At 42.1% G+C, this 27,036-nt stretch overlaps 1 protein-coding gene across 3 annotated transcripts; it reads right to left on the bottom strand.

Moving 5' to 3' along the window:
* Positions 1-206: 206 nt before the first annotated feature.
* Positions 207-26,660, bottom strand: LOC119009832 (CDP-diacylglycerol--glycerol-3-phosphate 3-phosphatidyltransferase, mitochondrial). Of its 3 annotated transcripts, none has more exons than XM_037081480.1 (11): positions 26,409-26,658; positions 19,422-19,632; positions 16,703-16,780; positions 13,595-13,694; positions 13,315-13,504; positions 11,981-12,159; positions 10,016-10,320; positions 7,688-7,979; positions 6,340-6,488; positions 6,107-6,237; positions 207-816 (listed from the first exon to the last, which is right to left on the bottom strand). In XM_037081480.1, exons 1-10 carry the CDS (start codon positions 26,522-26,524, stop codon positions 6,118-6,120), a joined length of 1,740 nt encoding a protein of 579 aa, XP_036937375.1. In that variant the 5' UTR covers positions 26,525-26,658; the 3' UTR covers positions 207-816; positions 6,107-6,117. The 3 variants fall into 3 exon arrangements, with proteins under 3 accessions (XP_036937375.1, XP_036937378.1, XP_036937377.1); XM_037081483.1 differs by having other exon boundaries at positions 10,016-10,215; positions 26,409-26,654; XM_037081482.1 differs by lacking the exon at positions 207-816 and adding an exon at positions 5,815-5,996 and having other exon boundaries at positions 26,409-26,660.
* Positions 26,661-27,036: the final 376 nt, after the last annotated feature.

The raw sequence follows: 27,036 nt of genomic DNA, 5'->3' as shown, positions 1-27,036 counted from the left end.
GGGTCTAGTTTCTGTTCACCTGATCAATCCAACGCTAAATGTTCCATCATATTCACCAAACAGTTGCTCGTTTAGTTTCTCTACCGTACGACGGGTCCTTTGTTGAAAACCTCGTCCCTTTGCTGTCTTTGGTGTTTATGAGGTTTAAATGTTGTCTTCCTGTGTTTATCGATTGCACAGACACAAAAAAGGTGACGCATTAGAAGTCATTTTAAAAACTCTCCATGTCTTCCTTTAATTTACAAATATAACAACACAAAGACACTGTACAGTTAGCTTTGATTCCTGCTGCAGGCAGAGCTGTAAACTCACTGTGAGAGCTCTCATTAAGGCTCCTCAAGGGGTTTTTAATTCTTCACCGCACCTTCGTCACAGTCTTCATCACATCATCTGAAGAAGTCTCTATTGCTATCTTTTACATGCAACATGTAGCTGTAGAGAGGTATGAACTGTAGTAGAAGGTTATCTATTTTTTTTCAATGTTAAAAACCAGAAGTCCAGTGTGATGACGTCAGGTGTTAATGTGCAAGCAAATGGAGTTTGTGTAACAAAGAGGTTTCGACCCCCTGAATGCACCACATACATCTGCTTGTGTGTGTGTGTGTGTGTGAGTGTGAGTGAGTGTGAGAGAGAGAGAGAGAGAGAGAGAGAGAGAGAGAGAGAGAGAGAGAGAGAGAGAGAGAGAGAGAGAGTCACTTCCTGGGACACACTGGTTCATGCCGAGGTGAAGCCCACATCTCCAGGATGTCGGTGGTACTCGTACCCATCTGCAGGAGTGTACCGACCTCCGAGCTCCGGACCGAACAAATCCACCTGCTGGAAACACAAACACAGGAAGATAATATTTAATAAGAGTTCTGTTAAGGTTTTATTTGACGTTTTTACAATGAGTGTTTAACTTCAGTCTCATCTTTTGTCTCATACAACACAGGATGTCACTTAATATCATAGTTAAGAAAATATTCCCAGAATACTTAAAAACCTCTGCTGTGAATCGGGAGGGGGAAAAAAGAAGGTGAAATTTATTCTAAAAAAAATGTAATCGTATTTTTAGAATTTTTTAAAAATCTGATAAAAAAAAAGAATAAAAAATAATTTACCTTTTTAAAAAAAATCTACTGAAAAATCTAAAAAACACAAATAACTTTATTAACATGTTTTTTATTGTATCTGAAAAATTCAATATTAAATCTATCAGGGATCTGGACTTAAATGACTGTTTAAGACTGTTCTTAGCTCGGTCTAAGAAAAAATGTATTTCTTTTTTATTTCAATGAAAATCAATCGTTATAATATAAATGTAATTCATTGTTAGACTTATTGAACACATATGATCAACTGGTCAATAATATAACAATCAGACAGGTACTGACAATTTATCCTTTGTCTCTATAAAGACGGGATACTGCAGGTAAACTATATCTACTATATCTGTAATATAAATATGTCTGAAGTGAGGCTGAAAGAGGGAAGAAAAAGGAAAACTAACAGGAGGAAGATATTCTGCTGCTGGTAGAAACATAAATCATATGATCAGATCAGAGAATTTAGTGCCACACTGGCAATAAACTGATCACAGCTGCTGTTTACACCTCTGATAATACGTCAAAATAATGTATTATAACATCCTGTTAAATGTCAAATTCAACTGTAAACATTCGGCTTCAACTATCAAAGTTATGCAAACAATTGTCTGAAAACCATTTCTGAGGAGACGTGCGCTCACGTCTGTCTCTTCTCTCTCTAATTTTACATTTAAAGAGACGACTGGAGCTGTGACACATTTAAAAATATTCTATAAGCCAACAAATTTGTTTTGTTGTGAAGTGTTCAGATAGAAGTCAGTGGTTGATGATGGGTCACCAGGGGCCAGTTCAATGTGTGAAACCACTGTGAGAGCTCCCAGTTCGACCACTAGAGGGCAGACGGCTCCATCACACTTCATCCTGCCTGCCTGTCTGCCTGCCTGCCTGCCTGCCTGCCTGTCTGCCTGCCTGCCTGCCTGTCTGTCTGCCTGTCTGTCTGCCTGCCTGCCTGCCTGCCTGTCTGTCTGCCTGTCTGTCTGTGAGGACATCAGCTGTACAACAGAGAAACTGTTTGGAGCGGCTCCAACCTGTTGTCACTTCCTACTAACAATAGACGTGTGCTGCGCTGCCGATAAGTTTTTTTTTGTGTTTTTTTTTTTTTTTTGAGTCCCTTTAACCGGCAGAGCTATTGTTGTTGGAGGGCCGTGTTTTGTTTTTTCCTCTGTCAGGAGGGAAAAAAAGGCGAGATAAGAGCTGAACGTTCACAGATGATAATAACAGACGGACACAAACAGGAGTGAGAGTGAACTGACTGCTCAGAGGTCAGTTTGTTGTCCATGAACGTGACTGGGCGGACAAAGAAAAGGAAAAAATAAGAGGATAAAATTAGCAGTTCCTTTTTAAAATGGCTTGTTTATGAAAAAATATAGTGTCATATTTATATGTTTTAATGCAAATGTACAGGGACGCTCTGTAATAATTACATTTATTGCATTTCTTCCTCCTGTGTATCAATGTTTGTCTGCATTTAGTCTGATAAATAAACAATAAATAAAAAGCTTTACAATTGTAAACAACTTAAATAAAACCCAGTTAGATTCTCTTCAAGGCTTTTGAACACTTACATTGAGACATTAAATGATACGTTATGTTGAGGTTATAACAACAGAAACTGAAAGCCATTTTTAGAAAACATCTGTAGTGCTGTAGTGTTTGGGCTGTCAGACAGAAGTAAACTGTGTTTGTGTGGGACTATTTTCACGTGTGGATGAATACACATCTGGTTCTCTGGTGGGTTAGAAAATCAGCCAATGAATTATAGATTTGTGACTGTTTGTGAAGTTTATATGACGATATTTCTGTGTTTGTGAACTGGGTGACAAAATTACAGACTAAATTATTTGAATGCACATCGTTATATTACATTTCCTGTTTCATGTGTGTTCAAATGTTCCTTTCACTTCTGTTTGATTTACGTAATCATGTAAAAATGTTGCAGTTTTCCTGTGGGGTCCGGGGAGACGAGCCGTTACAGCTGACAAAATGTGTTTGTAACAGTTTTTGGACGACAGTGCAGCTCTCAGTGGAAGAAGACAGAACAGGTTTGGGCTTCACGGACGATATCTAGGTCAATTCATTGTTGGTTTTCACATGAGGACTGGTGATTATTTTATAGAGATTGCTTGTCATGAGACAAACAAACAAAAAAAAAAGAAGTCACGTGTAAATTCAGTTCTGTTGTAGACTTTTCAGAACAGTTCTCACGGCGAACATTCACATAATTTCCCTCAGGCAAAACAGTGCATTTTAAATCGAGGATAAACTACGGAAGCAGATGAGGGTCATTAAGATTCTGAGCATGTGAAACGATGTTCGCAAATTATTTCACCGTCTGCAGAAGTAAATCATCTTTTACGTGCATGTCTAAGAAACTAAAGGCACAAATCTGAGTATGTGAGTGTGTTTAAATGTCTATAGCTGCAGAAACACTGTGTGTGTGTGTGTGTGTGTGTGTGTGTGTGTGTGTGTGTGTGTGTGTGTGTGTGTGTGTGTGTGAGATAAAATTCCGTGCAGAAATATTTTTACAAGGTCTAAAGAGGCGACACATTCCTGAAAGCACAAATCCAATCCCAGTTTTTACATCTGAGCTCACGAGCCAATCGGCACTTTGCATCTTTATAAACTAATTCCAAAGCGAACGGCTCTTTTACTCGGCTGCCGTGCTCCACGTCACGTATTCATCTCAAGTCTTCATCTACCTTCAGTCGTTCCGAAGCTCCAGAACACTTCTGTGGACTACGCAACGTCACCCGACTTTACCTCCACATGAGGGTGAGCAGATAATGGACTGAACTGTTTTATTTATTTTTGGATGAACTGTTCCTTTAAAAAGTAAAATTAAATCTCTGTACTTCCGTTTGTTTACACTGACTTTGACACACTGCAGTAGCTCATCCGCTCGCTGAGGAGTCTGTATCTAAATGTGTTCTGTGTTTGTGCCATCGGGTCGGTAACACGAGGCCGCCCACTAACAATGGGCCCAAAAGTCGTCCTGTTCACATTATTGTGAGAGGTGGTGTCACCTCAACTGCGCACGTACTTGTGAATAATACCCCGCACTGAAAGACGATCTATTTACAAGTTTCCTCCTGGCAGCAGATCACTCAGCTTCTTTTTTTCCTCAACTTTGTCCAGGTAGCGATAAGACACCACCCTTTTACCGTCATTATCCAGCCTGTGACACTTCCTGTTCCCAGAAAGCAAATTTAAAAAAAATGAAAAAATAAAAAAAATGTCTTTCCCCTCAATCTTCCGCTCTGATCTTGTTTAGGTTTCCCTTTGGGCCAGAACTCCAGTGAGACATATCTTCCTATCTTGGGTCGTTTTCTGAGTGTGTCTGCAGTTTGAACATCTTTTATTTTGATCAGTTAGTAACAAACAACTTTAAACTGAACCTGAACTCACTCGCTGTGGTTCAGAGGCGGTGAACCCTCTGACTCCAACCCCGGCCAAGTCCTGACAGGACCGACACAGACCACACTGTCAAATCATCACCATAACACGGCGCTGACTCACTTCTTGACAGGAGTGAATCAGCCGACTCGCTGTCCCCGCTCTCACTTTGGTGATTCGGGCTGCTGGGAAGGCGAGGACGGGACCTGCGATTTGGGACACGCCACAATGACTGCAGGCATTTCTAAGAAGCCGCAGCCTGTTTTACTCTTACTTTACTGTGTGTGTGTGTGTGTGACTTTCTGTACAGTATGTTCAGGGCTGTATTTTGACTACTAAGCAAGAAAATCACTGACAAAATATAAGAGTTAAAAAAAGAAAACTATGTCAAACATGCTTTAAAATAAATCCAGATTTATTTTTTTTTTAACAGTTTGAGTCTTTTATAGTTTAGTAGTTTGGTCAGCTTTTTTATTGGTTATGATAAAAAAAAGAAAAACACATATTTCAATCTTTGTTGTTGTTGTTTTATGTACTTTACCGCCATGTTTCCTTGACAAGATCTTTCCTCGGCAACTACAACAATTTAGAAGACCCCAGGTGTATTTCCATCACAGGGTTTCCTTTAAGTTCCAGGGAATTTATTTAATCCCAGAAAAAGTCCCTGTTCTTGGAGCAGTACTTTCCAAAAAATGGGGAATTTTGGAAGTAAAGCTTTCAACCCTGAACAATTCACAGATTAACAACAGATGGACGAATGATCATTGCTGTCGTACCGTCACGTGTACAAACAGCCGTCCACGTCAGCAGGGTAATTTCATCTTCTCAGGTTTTTAGACTGCGGCAGAAACACAGACAACTTTAGGCAGAAGGAACCTCGATCAATAATTAATCAGTGTTTTGCTGAAACTTAGTGCGCAGCAGTAATGATTTTGCCAACCAATTAATGGACTGCATCATTTTTTCTAGCTTCAACCTTCAGGTGCTGGATCGGTGTGCTAGGTACCTCGACAGAACGGTTCAAAGCGCAAAAAAAGAAAACTTGTCGTGGAAATCAGGCTACAGCTCCTCGAAAAAAGTTGTTTTTTGGGGTAGAAGTTGACTTCACTTTGGGTGGAAACGCGGCTGATTCTCTCGTAACATGAAAACTGATTCGCAGGCGGTCCGGCTCTGACTGGTTGCCATGGGAACATGACACATGGAAGTGCAGGAAATGCAAATTTTACTTTCAAATTCCAGACGCTGGTGCATAAACTGTAAAGTAAAAAAAAAAACAAAAAAAAAAAACAGGAAGGCAGCTCGTCTACTGGAAATAGGAACAAAGTCATTCACCTTGTTTTGAGGGTTTATTTGTGTTTGTGTAAAAACTGTGTCACATGTTTCATGAAGCTTCGGTCTGCCGGTGTTGTTGGGTTTGTGGCTGTGATCGACCCCTTTTCACACTTTGATCAGTTGTTGTTTTAAAGCTGACTGGTGCAGCCGACTGACTGCGTGTGTTATTTTCCCCAGTTTTCCCTCCAAAACAGGAAAATATGTGTAATAATCCAAAAATGATCCTCTAACAGAATAAACACGAGTAAAAGTCATGTGCAGTGAGTGAGTTTGTGTGTGTGTGTGTGTGTGAACACCTGGTGGCCTCTCAGAAGAAGTTCTTGATGAGGGGAGTGACCAGTTTCACCCACAGCTGGACGTGGCGGTCCGGCTGCTCGAACGTCGAGCTGGAGACCTCGGTGGAGCGCTGGTACAACGTCTCCTGCTCCTAAAAACACAGGTGTGAGTTGTTCAGTAAAGACTTACACCGTCATTCATCATCATTTCTGTTTGTGGTTAAAGGGAGGAGAAAAAAAAAAACAGAGCCGACCTCCTGCAGCTGGTTCTGCAGCTCCTCGTTCTCTGTTACTATTGCGATCTGGGCCTCCAGGTCACGGTGAACTGAGCGGTAACCGAAATTAGGGGAGCCAATTAGAGTGAGGCAAGGCCGATCCTGCCCCTGGAGGTAATACCACAGACCTGTAGGAGAGGAAAAGCAGAGTGAGCCAGCGAGCAGGCGATGCTTCAGAGAGCCGCCTTCCAGCAGGGATTTCTGTCGGGGCCCAGACCACAACTAAAAGGAAGCACATGCAGAAATCCCCAGCGTCGATCCAAAACCCCAAAGAATGAGAGAGAGTGAGTGTACATCCTTGTCCCGAGGCTACAGCAGGATGACTGTACAAGTCCTCTCCTCTCACGCTAAATACCAGCGTTACCACAAGAAGAGCAGCAGAGCCGGGAGAAGAACAGCGAGAGTAATGTGTTTTATCATTCTCACTGAGCCAAACAGAACCCGGTCTGGACGGCGAGCCCGGGATCAGATCGTAATCTCTCGTAAACCACGCTCATGTGGGAGTTTACTCCCGTCCAATAACTTGATCCACAGAGAGCTAAATGTGAACAGAAAATTGGATTCATCACACTTTTTGTGTAAGGAGATACCAACAATTACATACTGCGGTTATCGCGAATATTTGTCTGTCCACACATCGATTCTATCTCAGTTTGTGCAGCTAGACCAGAAGGATTCCAGCGCTCCGGCTCGGATCTTCATTAGACTCAGCTCGCGATCCGTCTCGTCTGTTAATGAAATGTTAGACGAGGACAGTCTACTTATTCTTAATTCAGCCTGGTTCCAGACCTCTGGAGAGAGATTCACACAGATCTGCTGGTGCTCTATCCCACACAGGGGACAAACTGTTGATCTGAGTTTTTCTACGTGTTGTTAAGAATGACGATCAAAATCATCCGAAAACAATAAAAGAAAAATCTGCCACAAAATTCCTGATAGGAAACACAGAAGTCACACAAATATACAAAGTAGAATTATTGTTTTTGTCAATGGAGTTTGGTAGAGAGGGCTAAATATTGTAAATATCCGGTACACTTAAAACATTTTACTGTATAAATGGATGATGTGTTTTCACTTGATCTGTATTCAATCATTGATTTTTAACTATGATGAGTAGCTTTAAACGCAGCCACCTGTTGCTGATCACTGAGGGTATCGTTTCAAATGAAATATCTTCTTAAATGTCTTGTTGGTCAGACAAAAGGACACCATTTTGGGCTCTTAGAGTGTTTTCAGTTGTCACCAAACAGTAAATTACACTAAACTAGATGAATACGATCGTTAGCTGCTGACACAAACAGGCGTGTGTGTTTTTACTTCCTCCCACCTTTGGCGTGGAAGGTCCACTGTGACCTGTGGTACTCGTGCAGGTGTACTCTCTCCTGCTGGCCCAGTCGGCACACCTGGTTGTAAAACTGCCTGGCGATGTGGATGTAAGCTGCGGGAATCGCACCGGCGACGCCCTTGGCTCCGAAGAACCCGTTGACCTCGGGGGAGGCGGTCAGGATGCGGTAGTTGGCTCCGGCCCCGAGCACCAGCCGCATGTACGCCCGGGTCAGGTTGAAGTAACCCGATGTTAGAAACACAGTGGAGTCCGGCCCGGCGTCTGTCAGCAGGCGCTGGAGGTTTGAGGAGAAACAGGAAGTGAGGAAGGAGGAGTTACAGTCACGGTTCTAAACCCTGACAGTGAAAAATGTAAGTGATTATTATATTATGGTCATTAGTGTTTTATTACTGCTGTATTGGCTCATTACAGAGCGGAGCATCATGAAATCTACCAGGATGATCTGTCAGATTTATCTTTATAACATGCTGTTTAATACAGCAGTGTGTTTCATTTCCTTCCTGGTGTTTGCTCTGATTCCCTTGCCTTAATTAATTAATTCATGAGCAGTTTGATATTGTGGACTTTCTGAGTGGAGTCTGGCCTGATTTACTGGTTACAGGTCACTTGGCTGTTGTAGCTGGTCTGAGTTTAATTATATGAGATTTATTTATTGTAAGTTAAGTACATTCAGGTCCGTCAGAGATTCATAAGTTTGGGAATTCTAAACATTTTATTTACTTTTCTAGCCCCGGCTTATTATTTTAGATGACTTCGGCCCCCTTTAGCATTTCCAAGTGGTATTTTTGTTGGCGCCGCTGTCACAAAGTCAACAGGATCACTTTCTGTTTTCCTCAGAGTAGCGACCATCAACAACGGAGGACAAAACGTGGGTTTAATCATTAAGTCTTTAATGGAGACATTAAAGTACATAGAAAACCCCGAGCCTTTATTTTCCCAGGAGATTTCGTGCCCAGTGGCAGACACGGTGAAAAGGAGACTTACAGAGAACCGAGAGGCCGGAAATGAAACTTAATGGTGGGTCACACGTTGAACACCTGTTGTAATAGTCTGTATCTTCAAGATCTATAATAGTGCCAGCATCACAAGCTCCTTTAATTGATTGAATTCCTTCACAAAGCGTCACTCTGCCCACCGTACACAGAAAATGAAAAATAACTCAGACTTGAAATGGCTCTCAGTAGAGCGCATACCTCCGCCAAACCGTCCCCAGCCACCTCAATACCCCTAAATTAGCTCCATACATCACTCCCTGAGAAATCAACAAAAATGCAGAAAAAATGTCCAATCTCACTACGTTAAAAGGAACTGAGGAAGAAATTCCTGGATCTGTCTCTTTATCCGGATCCGCACAAAAACTTAATGGGGTCTTTTCTAGACCGAGACCCATCCTACATCCAGGTTTCGTGGAAATCTGTTCAGTGGTTTTCCTGTAATCTTGGTCACAAACCAACAAACAAGCAGACGTGGGTGAAAATACAACCTCGATGGCGGGCCAACTCTGGCCCATGGGCCCTACTTTGGGCTGCCGTGTTCTACAGGGATAAGATTTTGTATTCCAACATTTTATTCAAAATAATCAATTAAAGCTAAGAAAACGCATCTATTGTCAGTTTGAAAAAAAATGGAATTTATTGGTGTTTATTCTGATCATTTAGAAGTCCAGATAAAACAACTACAACTTGTAACGCAATCACTATTTACCGCTCTATTCTCTGGTGGATAATCCAAATCTGCCCTCCTCATTTTTCTCTTTTCTTCATTACAGGAAATGTTTCTCTGGCAGATGAAAGAAAAACGTTGATTGCTTCATGTAGTTGAAGGAAACAAGTTTTGGGTTCATGTGGGTGGAAATCTGCTCCAACTGCTCTGGTCCTTGTAAGACTGGCGAGTATTTCTTCCAGTTTAGGAACAGCGGATGAAAAAACATAAGTTCAGAAAATCATAAATAATTGATGCGACTATCATTTTCTAAATCACAGTATATCCTCCTCATGATCATTTTATTGCGTTCACTCCCAGAATGTGACTAATAAACCCTGAATAAATGCTCAAATATTTATTCGTGCTTTATTAGTCACACGGTAGTTTATTAGTCAATTTTAAAACATCCCGTGAAGACTTCAGAGAACTTCTGATGACTAATGAGGTTTACAACTCGTTGTCACGCAGACGAGCAAAAGGTCGACAAAGCTTTGAAGAAAAATGTGCACAGTACAAAATATTTAACGCCAAGTTTTAAATATTTCTTTGTGACTCAGCCAATCAGAAGAGGCTGCTGTCGTCACATGTTCAGCTCTGGCGGCTCACCTGCGTGACCTGCTCGTCCACCTGGATGCCCAGAGGTTTCATCTGGACCAGAGGGAACACCCAGGTGTCCTCCTCGCCCTCGCTCATCCCCTCGTCCTCGGAGTCCTCCGACCGGCCCGTCAGCCGCTGCCTTATGTGGGCCGCGTTCACCACCTCCATGATCCGCTGCCTCGCCGCCGCCGAGAAGTCCTGCCTGTTGCCTGTTTGGGACACATAGATGGAGGCGAGCGGGTGCAGCCGGGTCAGTCTGATCTCTGGGTCACGGCGCTCTCGGCTCTGACAGTGTTTGAGAGGATTTACAGCCACTTAGGAGCCCGGAGCGGAGAGGAGGATGTTGATAGGAATGAAAACACAACCTCAGCTGAAAGGTTATTATTAAAGGTTGTTATTTCAGAAACAGCTTGGTTCTGACTGGCTGGCGAGAGGCCATTAATGACATCAAAAAATTACTTTCAATTTGTTTTCTTTTGTCCGTCTTCCTGGGAAATGTGCAGCACTTCTAGGAACATAAAAGAGATACTGTTTGTTTTAATATCGTTGGCTGCCAACATGTGACGCATTTAGATTAGCTAGTTACCAATGAAAGCCTGGGAACGCTCTTTATGAATGTAAACCAACAGGTGAGTAGCATTTCTTTCTGGTGTGCGGTTAATTAAAATCTTCCCCACTGATCAACACTGAACTTTCTGTCACACTTTTTCTTGGTAGGTTTTTTGGGCAGATGACAAAGTTTCCAATCCACAATATGTTTTTTGCTCGCACCCCGGAGAAAATGCATTGGAGGGATATTTGGACTGCATCACTGTCCTTGAATATTTACTGTAAACTGGATTGATCATGGTTATGATGACATGCAACAAAAAGACTCTCTTAAAATTAACACATTTCTTTGTTAAACATGTAAATAAATATGTGAACTGCACCCGACGACTGCAGCCTCCACGACAACTAATAAAGACAGCGGGACAGATCTAGTGATTATGTTCAATCTCGCTTATTTTCTCATTTAAATCGATTGAAATTACGTCCTCAAATGTCTTGCTTTGTCCTCAACCTGAAGAAGTAAAGAAACCAGCAAATATTCACATTTATGACGCTGGAATCAAAGAATAAACATCAGTCATCGTTGCTGCAGCTCCATCACAGAGTCAGTCAGAGAAAAATGAAGCAAAATAACAGGAACAAGAAAACCTGCACGGCATCACGCAGTGAATGAAACAAAACTCTGATCTAGTGGAAACAGCCCTTTAATCTGCACCGCCGCAGCGTAATGAGACGTGTTATCAGTTAACACTCGCTGGGAGAATACAGCTGAATTCTACCTCATCTGTTATTTTTGTACTTCGGGAAACCTCATTAATTACAATCAGCAGCTAATGTTCATTCATCATCGTCAGTCTCACTAATGTCTTTCATCAGAATTTCACCAGTGTCTGTGTTTTTGTGTGTGTGTGTGTGTGTGTGTGTGTGTGTGTGTGTGTGTGTGTGTGTGTGTGTGTTTGTTCCCAGTCCATATCGTCTTCCAGCAACACTATGACATCACAACTCTATTCCTGGTGTTCGTTACCGCGGCGATCCAGCTCCTGTAGACATGATGTCATTCACCTCTCAAACTAACATCCTGGCAGTCTGTGCTCCAGTTACGGACACACAGTTCAAGAGTGTGTGTGTGCGTGTGTGTGTGTGTGCGTGTGTGGACAGAAAATCCTGACAATTTCACATCCGGCTGCCTGGCTAGCCAACCGCAAGAGCTCTCTCCATCTTTCTCACACATACACACACTGACCATCATCTGTCTAAGCTTTCAAGCTCCATTAGCGAAATCCATCGGCTCCTCTTGCTGAGAACATGGCCGGTGCCACCGTAACTGAGCACGAAGTGTCAAACAGTGTCAAAACATGTTGGAGGGCAAACACGGCTCTGTATACACACAGACACACACACACACACTCGTTTGGTTCCTACCTTTGTACGGGTGCACCATGCCCTCCAGCATGGTGACCGAGTCGTCGGGCTGCAGCTGCAGGGAGACGTCTCCCACGGCCTCCACCAGGTCGGAGAAGAAGTCGGCGACCTCCCTGCAGTTCTCCAGCAGCACGTAGCGGTCCTGTCTGTTGGTGAAGTACGAGTCGCTCAGGTTGGCCCTGCACAACAAGAGAGGGAGAGAGAGAGAGAGAGGGAAACAGAGAAAAGAGTCAGGATGAAGGAGTGTTTTGGCGAGAGAGGACTCGAAAATAAGAGAAATTTAGTCAAACCTTTACTGAACCGAATTGCAGAGATTGGTGCAAACAATTCAACGAGGGTATCTCTCCTAACTCTTTTCATTAGCACAGATCAAAATATTAGATATCGACAATCCTCCTGGGAATTAATTAGCAATAACTTCTGTTTGATGTTCAGACATTTTTCTTTCTTATTAAGTACAAGTTGTATTTCTTTTATTAAAGTAAAACCGTTGTCTGTTGGGATGTGTGCAACCTGTTGTGGCTAATTTCATCTCTGACCTGCCTCTTCAGTGCTGGATGACTGTATAAAAGCACCTCCATTTAGGATGCTGTCATGAGTGTTTGCAGGATGGGAGCAGGGAAACAAATTATTCTTCATGATGTTTTAGTGATTTTCAGGAGTTTGTGTGATGTGTCTTCCAGCCACAGAGGAAAACTGAACCACGATAACAAACAGGCAGCGAGGCAGTCACAGACGATGAGGAGCTCTGAAAGACAGAGAGAAGGTCTGAAAACTGCCTGAGAAAATCATTCAGCTGCTTCCTCCAGCGCACGAGTGTGTGACTGATAGAGAAGCGACGCTAATTTGCCTCCAGTAATGTTCAGCTTTAATTGTGTAATTCAATGTGAAGAATGAGGGAAACTTTCCCAGCAGAGTGTCAGCAAAAGTGTGTTGAATCTCAAAAAGTCTGTGCTGTTAAAGGTTCATCTTATATTCAAACAAACACACAGTAATGTGTTTAGGAGCACGTTGTTTTGTTCACCCAGAAGCTGTTGATTAAGCTCAGTGTGAGCATTAAGTTCCACTTCGTGTGCTGAACTAAATGAACTGTGCACATTGATTTTGGAGCACACCCAGAGGTATATGCTGAGAAACATTTCCCAGCAGTGGGGACAAACACCTGAACTCTGATTAGGAAAGCTTTATGCAAACACTGCGTGGACCAAAACAGGATTAAACAAGTGGGGAGAGCAGCGCCGGGTCGAGGAGAAGGAGGACTTGAGTTTGAACTCAGACACACAGTGTGAAAACGGCCATATTGACAAGAAGTCAAACAGCCAGAGTCAACACACCCGCTGATGATGATGCTGTCGTCAAACAGGTAGACCTTGATATGCTGGACTCCGATGGTCTCGTTGAAGCGCTGCGGGACCAGCAGCCGCAGCAGCCCCCTCAGGTCCGGAGTGTGGTACAGAGACACCCGCATCTGAGAGGTGAAGCGCTGCAGCAGCGGCAGCAGCATGGTCCTCGAGTTGATCTGTCCTGCACGGGAGAAACACAGGGTGCAATCAGGGCGACGAGTGCTGTGCTGTGTACCAACTGGTGACAAAGATGTGACGGGGAAAAACCAACCTCGTGACCCGCGAGTGTAGTCCAGCAATATGGAGACTTTCAGATCGGGAGCGTGAGCGTTTGCCTGTGAGCGCTGTAGAGCTTCCTCCATACAGTCCACCTTAAAAAAAAAAACAAGAGACAGACGAAGACAAACATCCACATGTGATTAAATGACTGACTCAACTGTGTTTGATGCTGTGATCTTGTTGTCACTTCTCAGTCCAAACTGAGGTTCGTATAACTCGTTCTGGTTGGCAGGTGAGCCAGGCGCCGCAAAACAAAAAGTCATTGATTAACAATTATTGGCACTGATTGGCAGAAGACAGCATTTATCAAACGCCGGCAGCCTTTTATTATCTGTTTGCAGAGCGTGGGAAACATTGTTAACTCAAAGAGGAAGCGGCTGCTCATCAGCGTGCGTCACCAGCAGCCCCGTGCAGATGCTGCGTGGTGTTTGTTCCCCCACCTGAACATGTTTCCCCACTTTCGGCTAAATTGTGCATCTGGTGCCCAAATGCATTCTGCGATACGTCACTCCAAACAGAGTGCCTGTTAGCATGCCAGTAAATCGTTTTCTTGTTTTCCAGTAGAGAGCTCTGTGGGGACACCGACACTTCCAGCAGCTCTGCTCCGGGGAGAGATGTGATCGTGAGTCGGAGCTGTGAGGGACGCCAGAGAATTTGTTTATCCTCTAAAGCAAAGACTACAAAACACTCACCGCCTCAAAGTCCAGGGAAAATGTTTGGTCTCTTTGGCTTTTGATTAAATCTTCAGACTTCAGATTTAGCCTGCAAGTTAACATGCTAAGTCTGAAGGAGAGTACTCAGCTTCAGAGTGACATAAAAAGTTTAACATTAATTTTTTATGAACTATCCAAACTGCAGGAAACCTTTCAAATACCCCCCATGGAGACAACGAAAGCAGCCGACAGCTTGCGTTCGTTACCCCTGATTTAGTCAACGTTCATCCTGTACGTTGTTGTTCTTGGTTTTCATTTCATTGTTTCTAATCAGTGAAGCACATTTTTCAAATTGCTTCTCCCTGTGGACAGATTTTTTTATAACATACGCAACATGCAGTCATGAAACTTTACAGGTGATTAGTTGAGATAAAAATGTTGGCTGAGCGCCGAGATGGTATCCTCTAGTGGTGATTAAGAGGGTTGGGCCGATAAACGATGCTTGAGTCCTTCACTGATGGCTGACAGCCATCACAGGGTTGGGAGAGGAAATTAAAATCCATTTTCTTCCTGCTCAGAGCGCATTTTAGGACTCAGTGTTCCCGTCGATCAGGACGCTCAGTTAAGTTCCTGGCAGCGCGTTCCTTTCTGTGGAGCTGTGAAGTGTTTATGTGTTTATCTAAATTGCGCCGTTGGTTCTCGTTTTTCTCGGAGACTGATATTTGGGACGGACACTTTGTAGTAAAAATTAAAATCTTAGTGTCAAAGAAGTACAATTTCCTCGAGTGCTCTTCTTAAACACAATTTAGAGGTTCTTCTTCTGCTACTTTATACTTCCTCTCCACTACATCTAAACGACACATTTAGTTACCGTGCAGATTCAGATTATTCATTTTTTCTGTGGTGTGTGCGGGACGTTGTGTGAGCGGATGTTGCTTCACTAAGAAGCACATTTTTTGTGACAAGTTTATTTTATCAGCAATCTGACAGAAACTCACAGATACCACAGATAACTGGAAATATGCTGAATATCTGCACCAGTAATCAGCCTGACCCAGCCGAGGTGACAGGAGACAGTTTCCTCCGCTGGGTGAGACAGCTGGAGGTTTTCCGTCAGTGAGAGAAGGAGATGATTACAGAGATGTCATCGTCCGTCATCGGCAGACATCGCCCAACCCGAGAAGTCACCACTGACTTGATCTGATCTTGTTACAAGTGGACTGATTTGCAGTTTAGCATTTTGCTCCTATAACTTGTCCTAATGATGGACGGTTTAAATGGATGCAGCAGAACAAGAGATGTTGTCTTGCCTTCTTCTTCCCCTTTTCAGAACATTGTCCAACATTATCCACAATGCAACTCGACCAAAGACAGTTCAGTTGGCGGTCTAGGTTGGTTTCACTGATATAAGGAAATTATAGACGCGTGAGTGAACTGACTTCTTTCTGCAGATTTTTTTCATTATTTTTTTTCCTCAACTGAAGCCGACTCAAGTGACATCACGTGAGGCGTTTTTTTATCAGCAGATCCCTCTGGAGCCACAGAAGGCGACAACAGCTGTCCACAGACTCTGATGTATAAAACCGTCTCACTTCTAGAAAGCACTTTGAATTAACTTTACATGGTGTGTGCTATAGATAAACATGCCTTTCTTTACATTTTACTCCCACAACCTGCACTTAAATAAACACAGTGCACAGGTGTGAGTGTCAGTATCAGTCAGGTAGCTGTTGTGTTGGGTCCAGGACCCGGGTTGTGTTGGCGGGACCTGGTCTTTATGGTGAAATCACACCTGCAGGTCTCATTCCTCAGTCTAAACCACAAACCAAAGTCGCATTTTTGCTCTGAAGCGAGCTCAGCTCAGTGTGTCCAATTAGAGGCAAACCTGGGCCTGAACATAAAAGCGGACTCACTGCACCTCATTGACTCAACATTTCTAGTAATCCATCATCCTGTGAGGTTACAGAGTTTGGCTGATTCAAATGCTTTTAACTGTAATTAAGCGTGTTTGACTCGCCTGTGCAGTTTTTCTGTAATCCGGCTGCTCGTACGAGCTTCGGAAAAAAAACATGAAAAACAGCTGAATCTGAGCATCAGTCCAGACTGTGGTTTGTTCTGGGTTAGTGTTGTTATGCTAGGTTTTCCAAGCATGAAGAACAGCAGGCTATCACATGCCAAAACTGGTCTCCGTATTCCCATAAACCCTTGCATTTCTGGGGTCATTCCTTGTAGCTGGCCTGGCGTGCGCTTTCATTTCGAACAAACCGCACTGTGGTTCTCCTGGAAGACAACACTGACTCACAGTTTTCTGGCATCTCCAACCCACTATTTGGCAACGCGCCCGTGCTTGGACGGCATTGTTCTCACCTGACTGAAATTAAAGAAATGCAAAAAAAAAAAAAAAATCTGCTTATCACAAATATGCACAGAAACACTACATTTCTCACCAGCTCCTGCTCCAGCTGACCTGTTCCCAGATACAATGAGGCCATCACCACTCGCCTCTTCGCAGTCTTGATACGTGCCTGGAGTGAAAAGACACACAAACAAACACAGCAGTGAATTATTGTGCGAGCGTATGTGGGTGTTTGGCCTCTGGTCACGAATGTCTGATACCAAGAAATGATAAACTGTAAACAGAGGGTACATTTCCTGCCAGTCATACCCACCGAGCAAAAACAACCAGATAAAAGAAATCAGTGTGTTATCAGGTAGGAAAAAAAAATGAACAAATCAAATCTCCAAATCTAGGACAAGGTTTCAAAAGAAGTGAAAATGGATTATTAAGTAAACGGGCTTTTGGTTTTATTCACCCATGTCTCTGAGATTTCTGCTTACGGGGCTGAAAATTGACATCTGAAAGAAAATTCAACAGAACAGAAACAAAGTCCTGTTTACTCTGGATAATCCACAAAAATTCAAGTCAACAGTTTTCACAGCGAGTCTTTCTCCAACATAAAGTAAATCCAATGAAAACTGTTCGCAGGGAGGTCTGTGAAATTACACAGAGTGACCAAGATATTGTTTCTAGTAGGGCTACAATTATTTGCTTTGTGTTGCTGTCAAATCTTTATGTTACGCCTATATATCTAGTAACAACATCACACTGACAGAAAACATACAATTTAGTCAAACAAAACAAATATAAAAGCGTGTTTGGACGATCGCTCAGCATCATCGATCTGAAACTACATGAAGTTCCGTTCTTACAGCATCGAGATAAACACATCACCACTGAGTGTGCAGTAAACCTTCACAACTGAAAAACTGGAACTCCCGGAGGTAAACATTACAATGAAATGTAACGTCGTCCTTCACATTAGTGCAAATCATTAAAATCCTTTGAGTTACACATCTAGTTTTCTCACCTGTGACAGAAATCTGAGGTCATGTTGCATTTTTTAATTATTTTATCCTGTTGTTTGTGAATTTTTCATACTTAAAGTAAAAGAGGGAGATACTACAGTGGTGACTGGTGTTGGCTTTTGTCTGCCATCAGGCGTCGGGTTCACAGGTGATTCAGTTCTCTGATCCAGTTGTCTCTGCAGCAGCGGCGGCATAAATAAAACCACTTGGAAACGTGAGGGGGGGGAAACTGTCTGTTGCCAATTTAAGTTATAAGCATGATAATAACCTTGAAGTACCGATGAAGTACTCGTAATGCAGAATTTCATAATAATCTATTATAATGATGGATCTATTTGTGTTTTAATAATTCAAATTTAATAACTTCAGTAGTAAAAAAATGCAAAGGAGCATAAAAGTAGAACAAAATGCAAACAATCAACTAAAGTACAGCAAACCTGAAAACCTACCCAGTTACATACTTGAGTAAGTGTCCCGTTTTGACAGTCACATTTTTTTCTCGTGTACACACACACACACACACACACACTTGTCATCATCTACAAACACATCAATTAGAGATGGGAGGTAATCGAGCATGTGCGCCAAGCATGTTCTAAAAATACGACAATAGATGTCGTTAAGTTACTGGGAAGTGTCAACAAAGAAATCATGTGACACGGTTTGGAGAATCACACCCATCCACACACACACACACACACACACAAAACACATGGCGCTAAAGATTATCTTTCACATGTAACGTACATGAGCATGCTAACAATGCGACTCGACTGCAGGGTTGCCCGCGGTGTTATTCAGCCTCGGGGGGGAAATAAAACCCTGATTCCAAAAAAGCCGTGAGAGAATCAACAGGAGACCGACTGCAGTTACCAACTACAGTTTTACACAGTGGCTCTGAGCCCCGTGTAATAATATTCCTTATAGTGTTAATATCAAAACATCCTTTGTAAAGTCATGTGTGGTGAGCCTCGCCCTGGCGAGCCTCTCGAGGATGCACCCTTTTCACTTTGAACACTTTCACCTGTTGAATGTTCCAGACAGGTGTTTTATTTATTTTAGCATTTCCCGACTTTTGCAGTCTTTTGTTGCTCCTGTCGCAACTTATTTGAAACGTTTCACCGCCATCAACATTCAGAATAAACACACATTTACAAAAGATCAATGGAGCCGATGAGGTGGAGCTCTTTTCAAATTGACTGCCGATTGTTACATCAGGAATCAAAAGGGTCACTAAGTCACTTAATGCTAATTTCTTGTACGTATTGATACTCTTAATGTCGAAGCTTAACAAGCTTTGTATGGAGGAAGCTATTTTCTGACTGTCACAACAGCAGCAGATTCCTGTTGCTTTGTTCCTGGAGCGGCTGAGTTGGCTAAAGTTAGAGGAAACATAAAAGAATTCCGATGTGGTGACACACAGCAGGTGTGGGAAAGAAACAACTGCAGTAACTCCAGTTTGCGACTCAGAAACTGGAAACGTGTTACTCTCTACACCGGATTTCTCAGAGGTGTGCTGTTCATTATGACTGTCTCAACTTCAAGCCAATTACATATTTTGAAAGGATCACTTGTGACGTAGACGTCTACGGGAGACGAGTTGCTTTAGAGCAGGACAATTCACTCCTGTCAACTGCAGCGAGATTCTGCCAGATCAGGTGCTGCGGTGTAAACAAATGAGACTGTGCTGGCAAAATACTCTCTGCTTCATTTGCCGTCTGTCACGATACATTGCTTTTTATAGTTTTTATCAATTCTTTGCAGCTCAAGCAAAACCTCCACTTCCAATGACACACCGACCTTCATGGCCTGGTAGAACTGGTCAGGTGAGGTGAGGATGTGGATGTGGGTGCCCGGCACCCTGAAGGCGGGGACGTGCTCTTCCATCCATCGGAAATGGGCGCAGAGGCCGTCTGTGCCCTGAGCTCCGGCTGACCCCGTGGGCCTGGAGACACGACGTGGGGCTGGGTCGGCTTCAGCCAGGAGGGGAGCCAGCAGCAGCACCGAGGACCTGGAGGAAACATGTCGGAAAACAATTCTCACTCATTCACAGCGTAGCAGTGTTTTCAGTGCACGACAGGACAATTAAGTCATTGGCGAAGACTAATTGTGTAATTGGGAACAACTGCCTGTTTCAAAGCAATAATGTTATTAACTAACAAAATCATTAGTAGTAGGTTCATTAGTAGTATTGAAATATGTTTCAAATGTAAAGAATGAACTCACCATAGTAGAATCACACATGATGTTTGTCAATTTAAAAAGATACCTGTGCAGATCAAAAACGTTGCAGTTTGTTGTAAAGATCGTGAAATACCGTTTAATTTATTGTGAAACTGCTCACTGAACCACACTGTCTCACTCAATTAGGAAAGAAAACGTACAAATACAGAATTTTTAATTAAAGTATAAGTTTCCCCAGAAGCTGTTATAACTTTCTCCTCAACAACCAGACTCCACTGACAATTGACATCCAGTGACATTCTATGGTCCAGATAACTGTAAAAACACACCCAATTCTAACTCAACAGAAACAAAACAAACACAAAAAAACATCTTGGTTAGAATATCCACTGTTCCAACAATCACCAACTCTGGTTTGGTCAGAATAAACCTTTAATTCACAAAGTTGGATGTGAAAACATTCTGGCGCTGCACTTTGTTTTTCACATCAAACCGGCTCCATAACTGTCTGTTTTGACGGCTGACTGAAAGATTTCCAGAGAGATGTACTCATGAGAAATGAGACACGTCTCTATGGATGCGTCCCTCTTTCTGGCTGCCTCGGGGAAACTGTATCAGACAAAACGAGCCAGTTGTCCCATAAATCACAGGAAAAACAATGGTGTCTCAGATATTTTGTTTTTGTGCTGTCCTGCAGCCGCCAGCACACTCTCGAATGTCAAACGTCAGAGATTCCTGTCAGCACCTGAACTCGCCACAATACAACAGATCATGTAACCAGTCTCAGGTGGCACCTCCCAAAGACTGGTTGATATATTTTTAAGCAACAACAAGGAACTTTTAACTGGTTATGAAACAGTTTCAATTTAATACTTATGCTGCTTTATGACCTATATAAGCAGCGACGGAGAAATGTGACTTTTCCTTTCTAGTTATATATTCATAGTGCCAGTCACCGGTTTAGATTCCAGATTTGGAAGCACAGGTTTCTCTGATTTGTCAGCTCTCGCAGGCCTGAGCAGTCACCGCCCGACGTGCTTCTACATCTCACAACAGTGTTTTTGCAACCACGGCCATACTGGGGGCGTGGCCTAGGGTGGTGAGAGTACAGCTGTGACATCACAACCTTACAAAAGTCTTTATGGCTCATTTAAAAAGGTCAAATTCACTCTCTTAAAGGCAGGAACGCACCGGCCCAACTGATGGACGTCTGAAGCGTTTGGAGAGACTCGGACGAGGTCGGGAACAAATATGTTTGGTGTGTTCAGCTGCGTCGGAAGCTTTCGGAGCCGCACGGACGTTGTCGGCTCCGATTGAGCGCGCGAAGTCTGAGGAGGTGGGCCGTTGGACGTCTGAGCCATTGGATTCTCTGATTGGTGGTGTGCTAGTGAATAAGCGCAGTGTGTGGGAGGGGCAGAATACTATATGAGCTTTGTTTTTCTATGCACTCCGTTCCGTCATCTGTGTTCGTAATGCCTCGCTGCATGTTTAGTATGCAGCTGTTTTTATCTGAAATAGTTAAGTTTTGCTTTGATCGAAGGTAAAGAGAGTTGCGTGCATAAGCCTCTCGTTTACAACTCACAACACAAGCGCCACCCGCTTATTGCATCTCGCGCAAGCGCAGAACGTACATTTCTTTGTGGATTCCTGGTATTTAGATAGATCACAGAGACACTGTTTCATAGGCTTCAGCCGAAGTAAGATATTATCAAATTTTGAACAGCTAATACATCATCTTCAGGCTTTTATTTTGACAGGAAAATGGGGCAAAAACTGTCCTGGCAACTGGCGCAACACGCATCGATACATGGGAGGTTGCCACAGGTTAATTTTCCTACCAACTAATTGATTCATCGTTCCTTTAATCCTTACGGACACAGAACGATGAGATTTCACAGCGTGTCCTTAAATTCACCCCAACACAACAGCTCTCTTTCATCCATGCTATACAATCTCACCGTTTGGTCTGCGACCACATCAAATAGAAGACTTGACCTCAGACCTGACTGTGACCCTCACAGGCTGATTGTCACAAGTCATTCAGGTCAATCCCCTTCAAACTGTTACACCCAGATTTCATCCAGAACACACACATTCACGTGGTTTCACGTCTCGGTTTGGACTCGGACCACAAAAAAAAAAAAAAGAAAAAAGAAAAGAAAAAGCCATTGGAGGAAACAAAAGTCGCGTAAAAACAGAAAACGCAGATCAGGGCTTCTGTCCAAAGCCACCATGCCTAATAAGAAGTCCTGCAGCAAGAGAGAGGGGATTTCCCTGCTGTTTGGCATCCAAGTCTTAAATCATAAACTCACATGTTCCTCAAAGAGTATTACGATAAAAGGGCTGTAACATGAAAGAGAACTTCCTCATATTTTTACAGATTAAGCTGAATTATCCCATCTTATACGGCGGTGCAAATCACAAGCGTTATCTAAATGAGCACATCAAATTTGATAAAGGGCTTATGTAAAGTGATGGACCTCTCAGCTGACCCTGGAGCCTTTACGATTATCGGGAACTGGTGAAATCTAAATATAGTGGGACGGGAGATAAGGAACTCTCTTTGAGATGCTGTGAGGAATGTTCCAGCTTTAACGACAACATCAACAACCAGAAAACCTCCAGCGACAGTGAAATAAGTCCAGGAGGATGTTAAAGCCAAAGAAGGTGCAGTTTTTTTCAAATGTTTGCATCGTCAGCATCCTAGATGACATCCAAATAAAGATCTTTTCCAACAGTGTAGCATTTAATGACATTAAAAGCTAATGCAATAATATGAGACTCAGACTATGAATAGAGGGGCTGTTTACTTCGGTATGTGACTGCACCATAACCCTCCTGATTTGAAGCATGTGTTAGGAACATTTTCTGTTCCCTCTTCCTCAAAATCCAAAATTCCCCCCGACTGGGAACTTGTGTGATCTCATAACATCCTTAAAGGATTTAGATCCTCGTCCTTCTCAACGGATCAAGATTTATTTTCTAGTTCTTAAGATGCAGATCCGCGGCGGGGCAATAGATCGTTATTATATCGTTTAAGTGATATGAGACTATAATTCTTCTTTTAAAAGCTGCATTACAGCGAAGTCATTTTCTGAGCTTACCAGACTGACTGGTCTTCATGCTCTGATTCTTGTGTGAGTCATAACATCCCCATGACTGATGATTATTTATCAAAAATGTCACTGTGTTAATATTTTGTGAAAGTACCAATACTCATCCCTACAATACTGTTGCAATATCAGTATTGCAGTAGGGCCTATTCAGTCAACAATATTGTGATATCTGATTTTGTCACCCAGTCCCAACATTTATAATGTGCTTTTTTTCAGAAGATTTCAACACATTGCGATAAAGCCTAAAGAAATGTGTACTGTTAGCAACCAGGTTAGTGTTAAAGTAGTTTAAGGATAAAGAATTACATGAAGGATTTTGAGAACAGCACACACAGAAAGCCAAAAGGTAGGAGGAGGCGGCCTGAAACGTATTTTGAACGCTTGCTTACACCAACAGTCTACATCCGCTGAGTCAGACTACATCACAACAAACAGAGGAATAACTGCGATTAACAGTAGTGTCATTTTAATTATTCTACTGATATAATAATAATATAGTAGTGAGTGCATCCTGTCAAAGAGCGATTAACTTTTCATTCATTCTCAATATTCAGACATCAGTATGCGAAAAAGATATTTAAATATCCTCGACAAAAACAAACAAACCAATGATTAGAATTTGAATAAAAACCTGTCAGCGCTGCAGCAGAGTCGCCACGCTCCAATAAAAATGTCAGTGACAATCTTATGTAACAAACATGCACGTAAACACAACCGGTAGTATTGAGGTCAGGCCGGCGAACACGAGCAAGGTCACGTACGTCCATTCGTACAGTGATTAAATAATTATCGTAACACTAAACGGCCCACAGTATGTGGATGATGTGTGATCTTTTACATTTGCCTCCAAATGACGAGCTTTTGACATTCAGCTCTGAGAGTTTCATCTCTTCTTCAAAGGTTTTTTCACAAGAGTTTAGAATCTGGCTGCAGGAATTTCTGAGGTCAGGTTAGACCAATCAAATTCTTCCAAATGAAGCGAGGACACATAAAAAAAAAACTAACTTCTTTATGGTTACAGCTTTGTGCAAAGTTGCATTGTCACGTCGAAACGGGAAATGCTTGTTCCTAAACTGTTGGCACAAGGCTGAAGACCCACAGCTGTCAAAAGAGTTGTAAGGTTGAGATTTATCTTAATGAGAACTACAAATTTAAGCCACAAAGACCAGCCGCAGGCAAAAGTGACATGGGTGTTTCCACATTGTTTTAGATTTATGAGGCATCTGTAATGTTATCTTTGTTTAATTTGCTTTTAATTGTTTATTGACTTTTTGTCCGTTTTCTTCATTATACTGTTTTTCATATTCAGAGCTGTAACTTCCCTTCCTTGTTTGCTAAATGACACTTTCCTTATTTCAAAACAAAATAAAACTGTACCCTACTCCGACATGAGTCATATGATTAAGTCCTAATAATTACTGCCACCCTACTATCAAATCTGAACTGCTGTATCTCTGCCATGTACAATCCAAACCTCACACCGAAACCAGAGTCAAATGCCAGTAAGAAACAATTACAGAATGAGGAAGATAAGATAATAAAGATGTGTTGATAACATTCTCAGTCCAGGCTCCCCGCCCAAACTCTGTTTCCTTTTCATAAACAGAGACAAAAATGTCACAGTCATTTTCCACAACAACCTTTTCATCACAGAAGTCTCCTTGGTTCTTAAAGGACCTTTTTTTCGCAGAGGGAATGCCACAGTGGTAAAAGCCCTGGTGTTAATAATGAAATTAATGTTGCCTGACTTTCATTTACTTCTGCTGGTTTCCACACCGTCGCGGCTCATCGGGGCTCAATGGAACAAAGACATTATTGGTGTTATTAGCAGGGACAGACTGATTATCAGGGCTAATGATAAAACATGTTTTCAATTATCCTCATCTGTGTTTTCTTTGTGTCCAACTGTGAATAAAATACCCGTCTTTTTAAACACAACACTCTGATGCAGCATCTCTGTCTGTAGTCACTGATCTGATTGGTTACATCTCGTGAGTCATGGCCTTTCAGCACTGAATAAACTGAATCTGCAAAGTAAAAAACAAAAGAACTGGCCATCTGTGGAATTCTGCAAACAAACGGGGGCAGCAATCATTAGAGTAGGCAACTGCTACTACCTGTATTCTGTTTATGACTGTAGCTACTATTAGCTTGTTAGCTCAGTTAAACAAGCAGCTAGTGAGAGGTTAGCTGCTTAGCCTGCAATACATCGACATCTTTGACATGATGTCAAAACTCTATTTTCATCACAATCTGTTGATAACTTTTCTTAATTAATGGACGTTTTCTTACATTTTGCACTTTCGAGTTATTTGATAAAGAAGAAGAATAAAGTAGCAGACCATGGAAATACTCAAGCACCTCACACTGTACTAAAATATGCTGCAGTTAGTTACATTTAATCACTGATTATTCTAAATGTTTGCACAAAGATTTATATCGCATGTGCCAAGGACGTTTTGTTAACACCCATGTCAATTTCTTGGTTTGTCTGCAGGATTACACAAAATCTACTCAATGGATTTCCACAAAACTTGAATGCAACACGAGTCTCAGCCCAGAATAGACGCCATTAACTTTGGTGCAGTTCCAGATAAAGGGACAGTAACACAATTATCTCTTTAATATTATGAGATAAGGTGTTTCCCGACAGGAAAAGTGTGTGGCTCTTGATGAAAAAAAGTCATATTTAGGTGGCTAGTATCTGTAAGTGAGTACAATCTGATGCAGCTCCAAGATTTAAAAATGTTTTATGTGGCGGAGGTATACGCTCTACTGAGTTTTTCCTGCAAATGTACATTTTATCTGAGTATAAATAATCACTACATGCCCTGAAGAAGCCACACTGGTCGATCCCTAGCAATTCAAACATTGAGGAAATAATTTTTTTTATACTACCAGCTGGTTAATTTGTTTTCAAACAGCTCCTCTAGTTTCACCTCAGGGGTGCAAATCATTTACATCACCTGTGTGACCATCGACCGGAAGTAAAACTCCAGAGTGTCACATGATGTGACGGAGAGTGTCAGACAGGTGTCAGGTTTCAAGCATGGTGAAAATGACAGCCCGCATGACATAACAGACGTCAAGGAGAACAGCATGTACAGTTCATGTGTTTGGAAACCATCGCCCTCCCTGAAGGTTAGCTCCTGCCTGCTAGCCTGACAGTCACAGGAGACGCGTTACCCGATGGAAATGTGTCAAATCACGCGATAACTGACTTTAACCTTTTCTGCAAACACGACAGATTCACCTCAAGTGTTCTATAAAATGGTGCACTAACGTGCTATAGATGTATTTTAGATTATTAATCAAAACTAGACAAATATTTGGGCAAACGTCACACACTGGACGCACTAGCAGGAACAACATTAGCAAGGCATCTCTGACACGCGACTGACGGGTGCTACGACAGAAAAAAAAAAAAAAAAAATACGCGGGTTTTATCGCGATGTCAGCGCCTCCGTGGACGAGCCGCGTCTCTTACCCTCCTCTTCTGTCCCGGGCCCGGAGGAGTCGGTCGGATATTCGGGTGAAAACCCCGGTGATGGCCGGTGTGTACACGGAGTACACCAGCCTCCTCCAGGACATGGGAGCCGCCATTGCTGCAGCGGAGGGACTTTGAAAAAACTTTATTGACACGAGCACCAGGTACACAGACACACTGGTCCCACTGTTGTCTGTGTGAGAAGCTAAGAGCTTGGACTGATCAACATATTGATTAGTGGTGACTTTTTTTTTTACGTACAACAATAAATACATAAATAAATAAACAAATCAGAGAACATGTCATTTATTTATCTTTTGGATACTTTGAATGCTGTTTTAAATGACCTCTAGTGGTCAACCTACAAACAACTACACACCTTTATTAGTGTGGTTATGTGTTTTCAGCAATAATTACTCTGAAGTCAACCTACAAAATAGTCACACAGAGCAGAGTGAGTGTGTCCTAATTTATATATTTATATATTTACATGTGTATATATATATATATATATATATATATATATATATATATATATATATATATATATGTATATATATATATATATATATATATATATATATATATATATATATATATATATATATATATATATATATATATATAT

This window comes from Acanthopagrus latus, chromosome 20 (assembly GCF_904848185.1).
Source record: "Acanthopagrus latus isolate v.2019 chromosome 20, fAcaLat1.1, whole genome shotgun sequence".
Lineage (NCBI taxonomy): Eukaryota > Metazoa > Chordata > Actinopteri > Spariformes > Sparidae > Acanthopagrus > Acanthopagrus latus.
This window is presented reverse-complemented; position numbering and strand designations above follow the sequence as displayed.

Bases quoted from the DNA above. Each gene is read 5' to 3' on its own strand.
- LOC119009832 (XM_037081482.1), bottom strand. From the start codon at position 26,524: ATGGCGGCTCCCATGTCCTGGAGGAGGCTGGTGTACTCCGTGTACACA. The intron at 10,321-11,980 runs GTAGGAACCAAA...CGGGCTCCTAAG, and splicing joins CATGGTGCACCCGTACAAAG to TGGCTGTAAATCCTCTCAAA. The intron at 7,980-10,015 runs GTGAGCCGCCAG...TCAAACCTCCAG, and splicing joins TGGACGAGCAGGTCACGCAG to CGCCTGCTGACAGACGCCGG.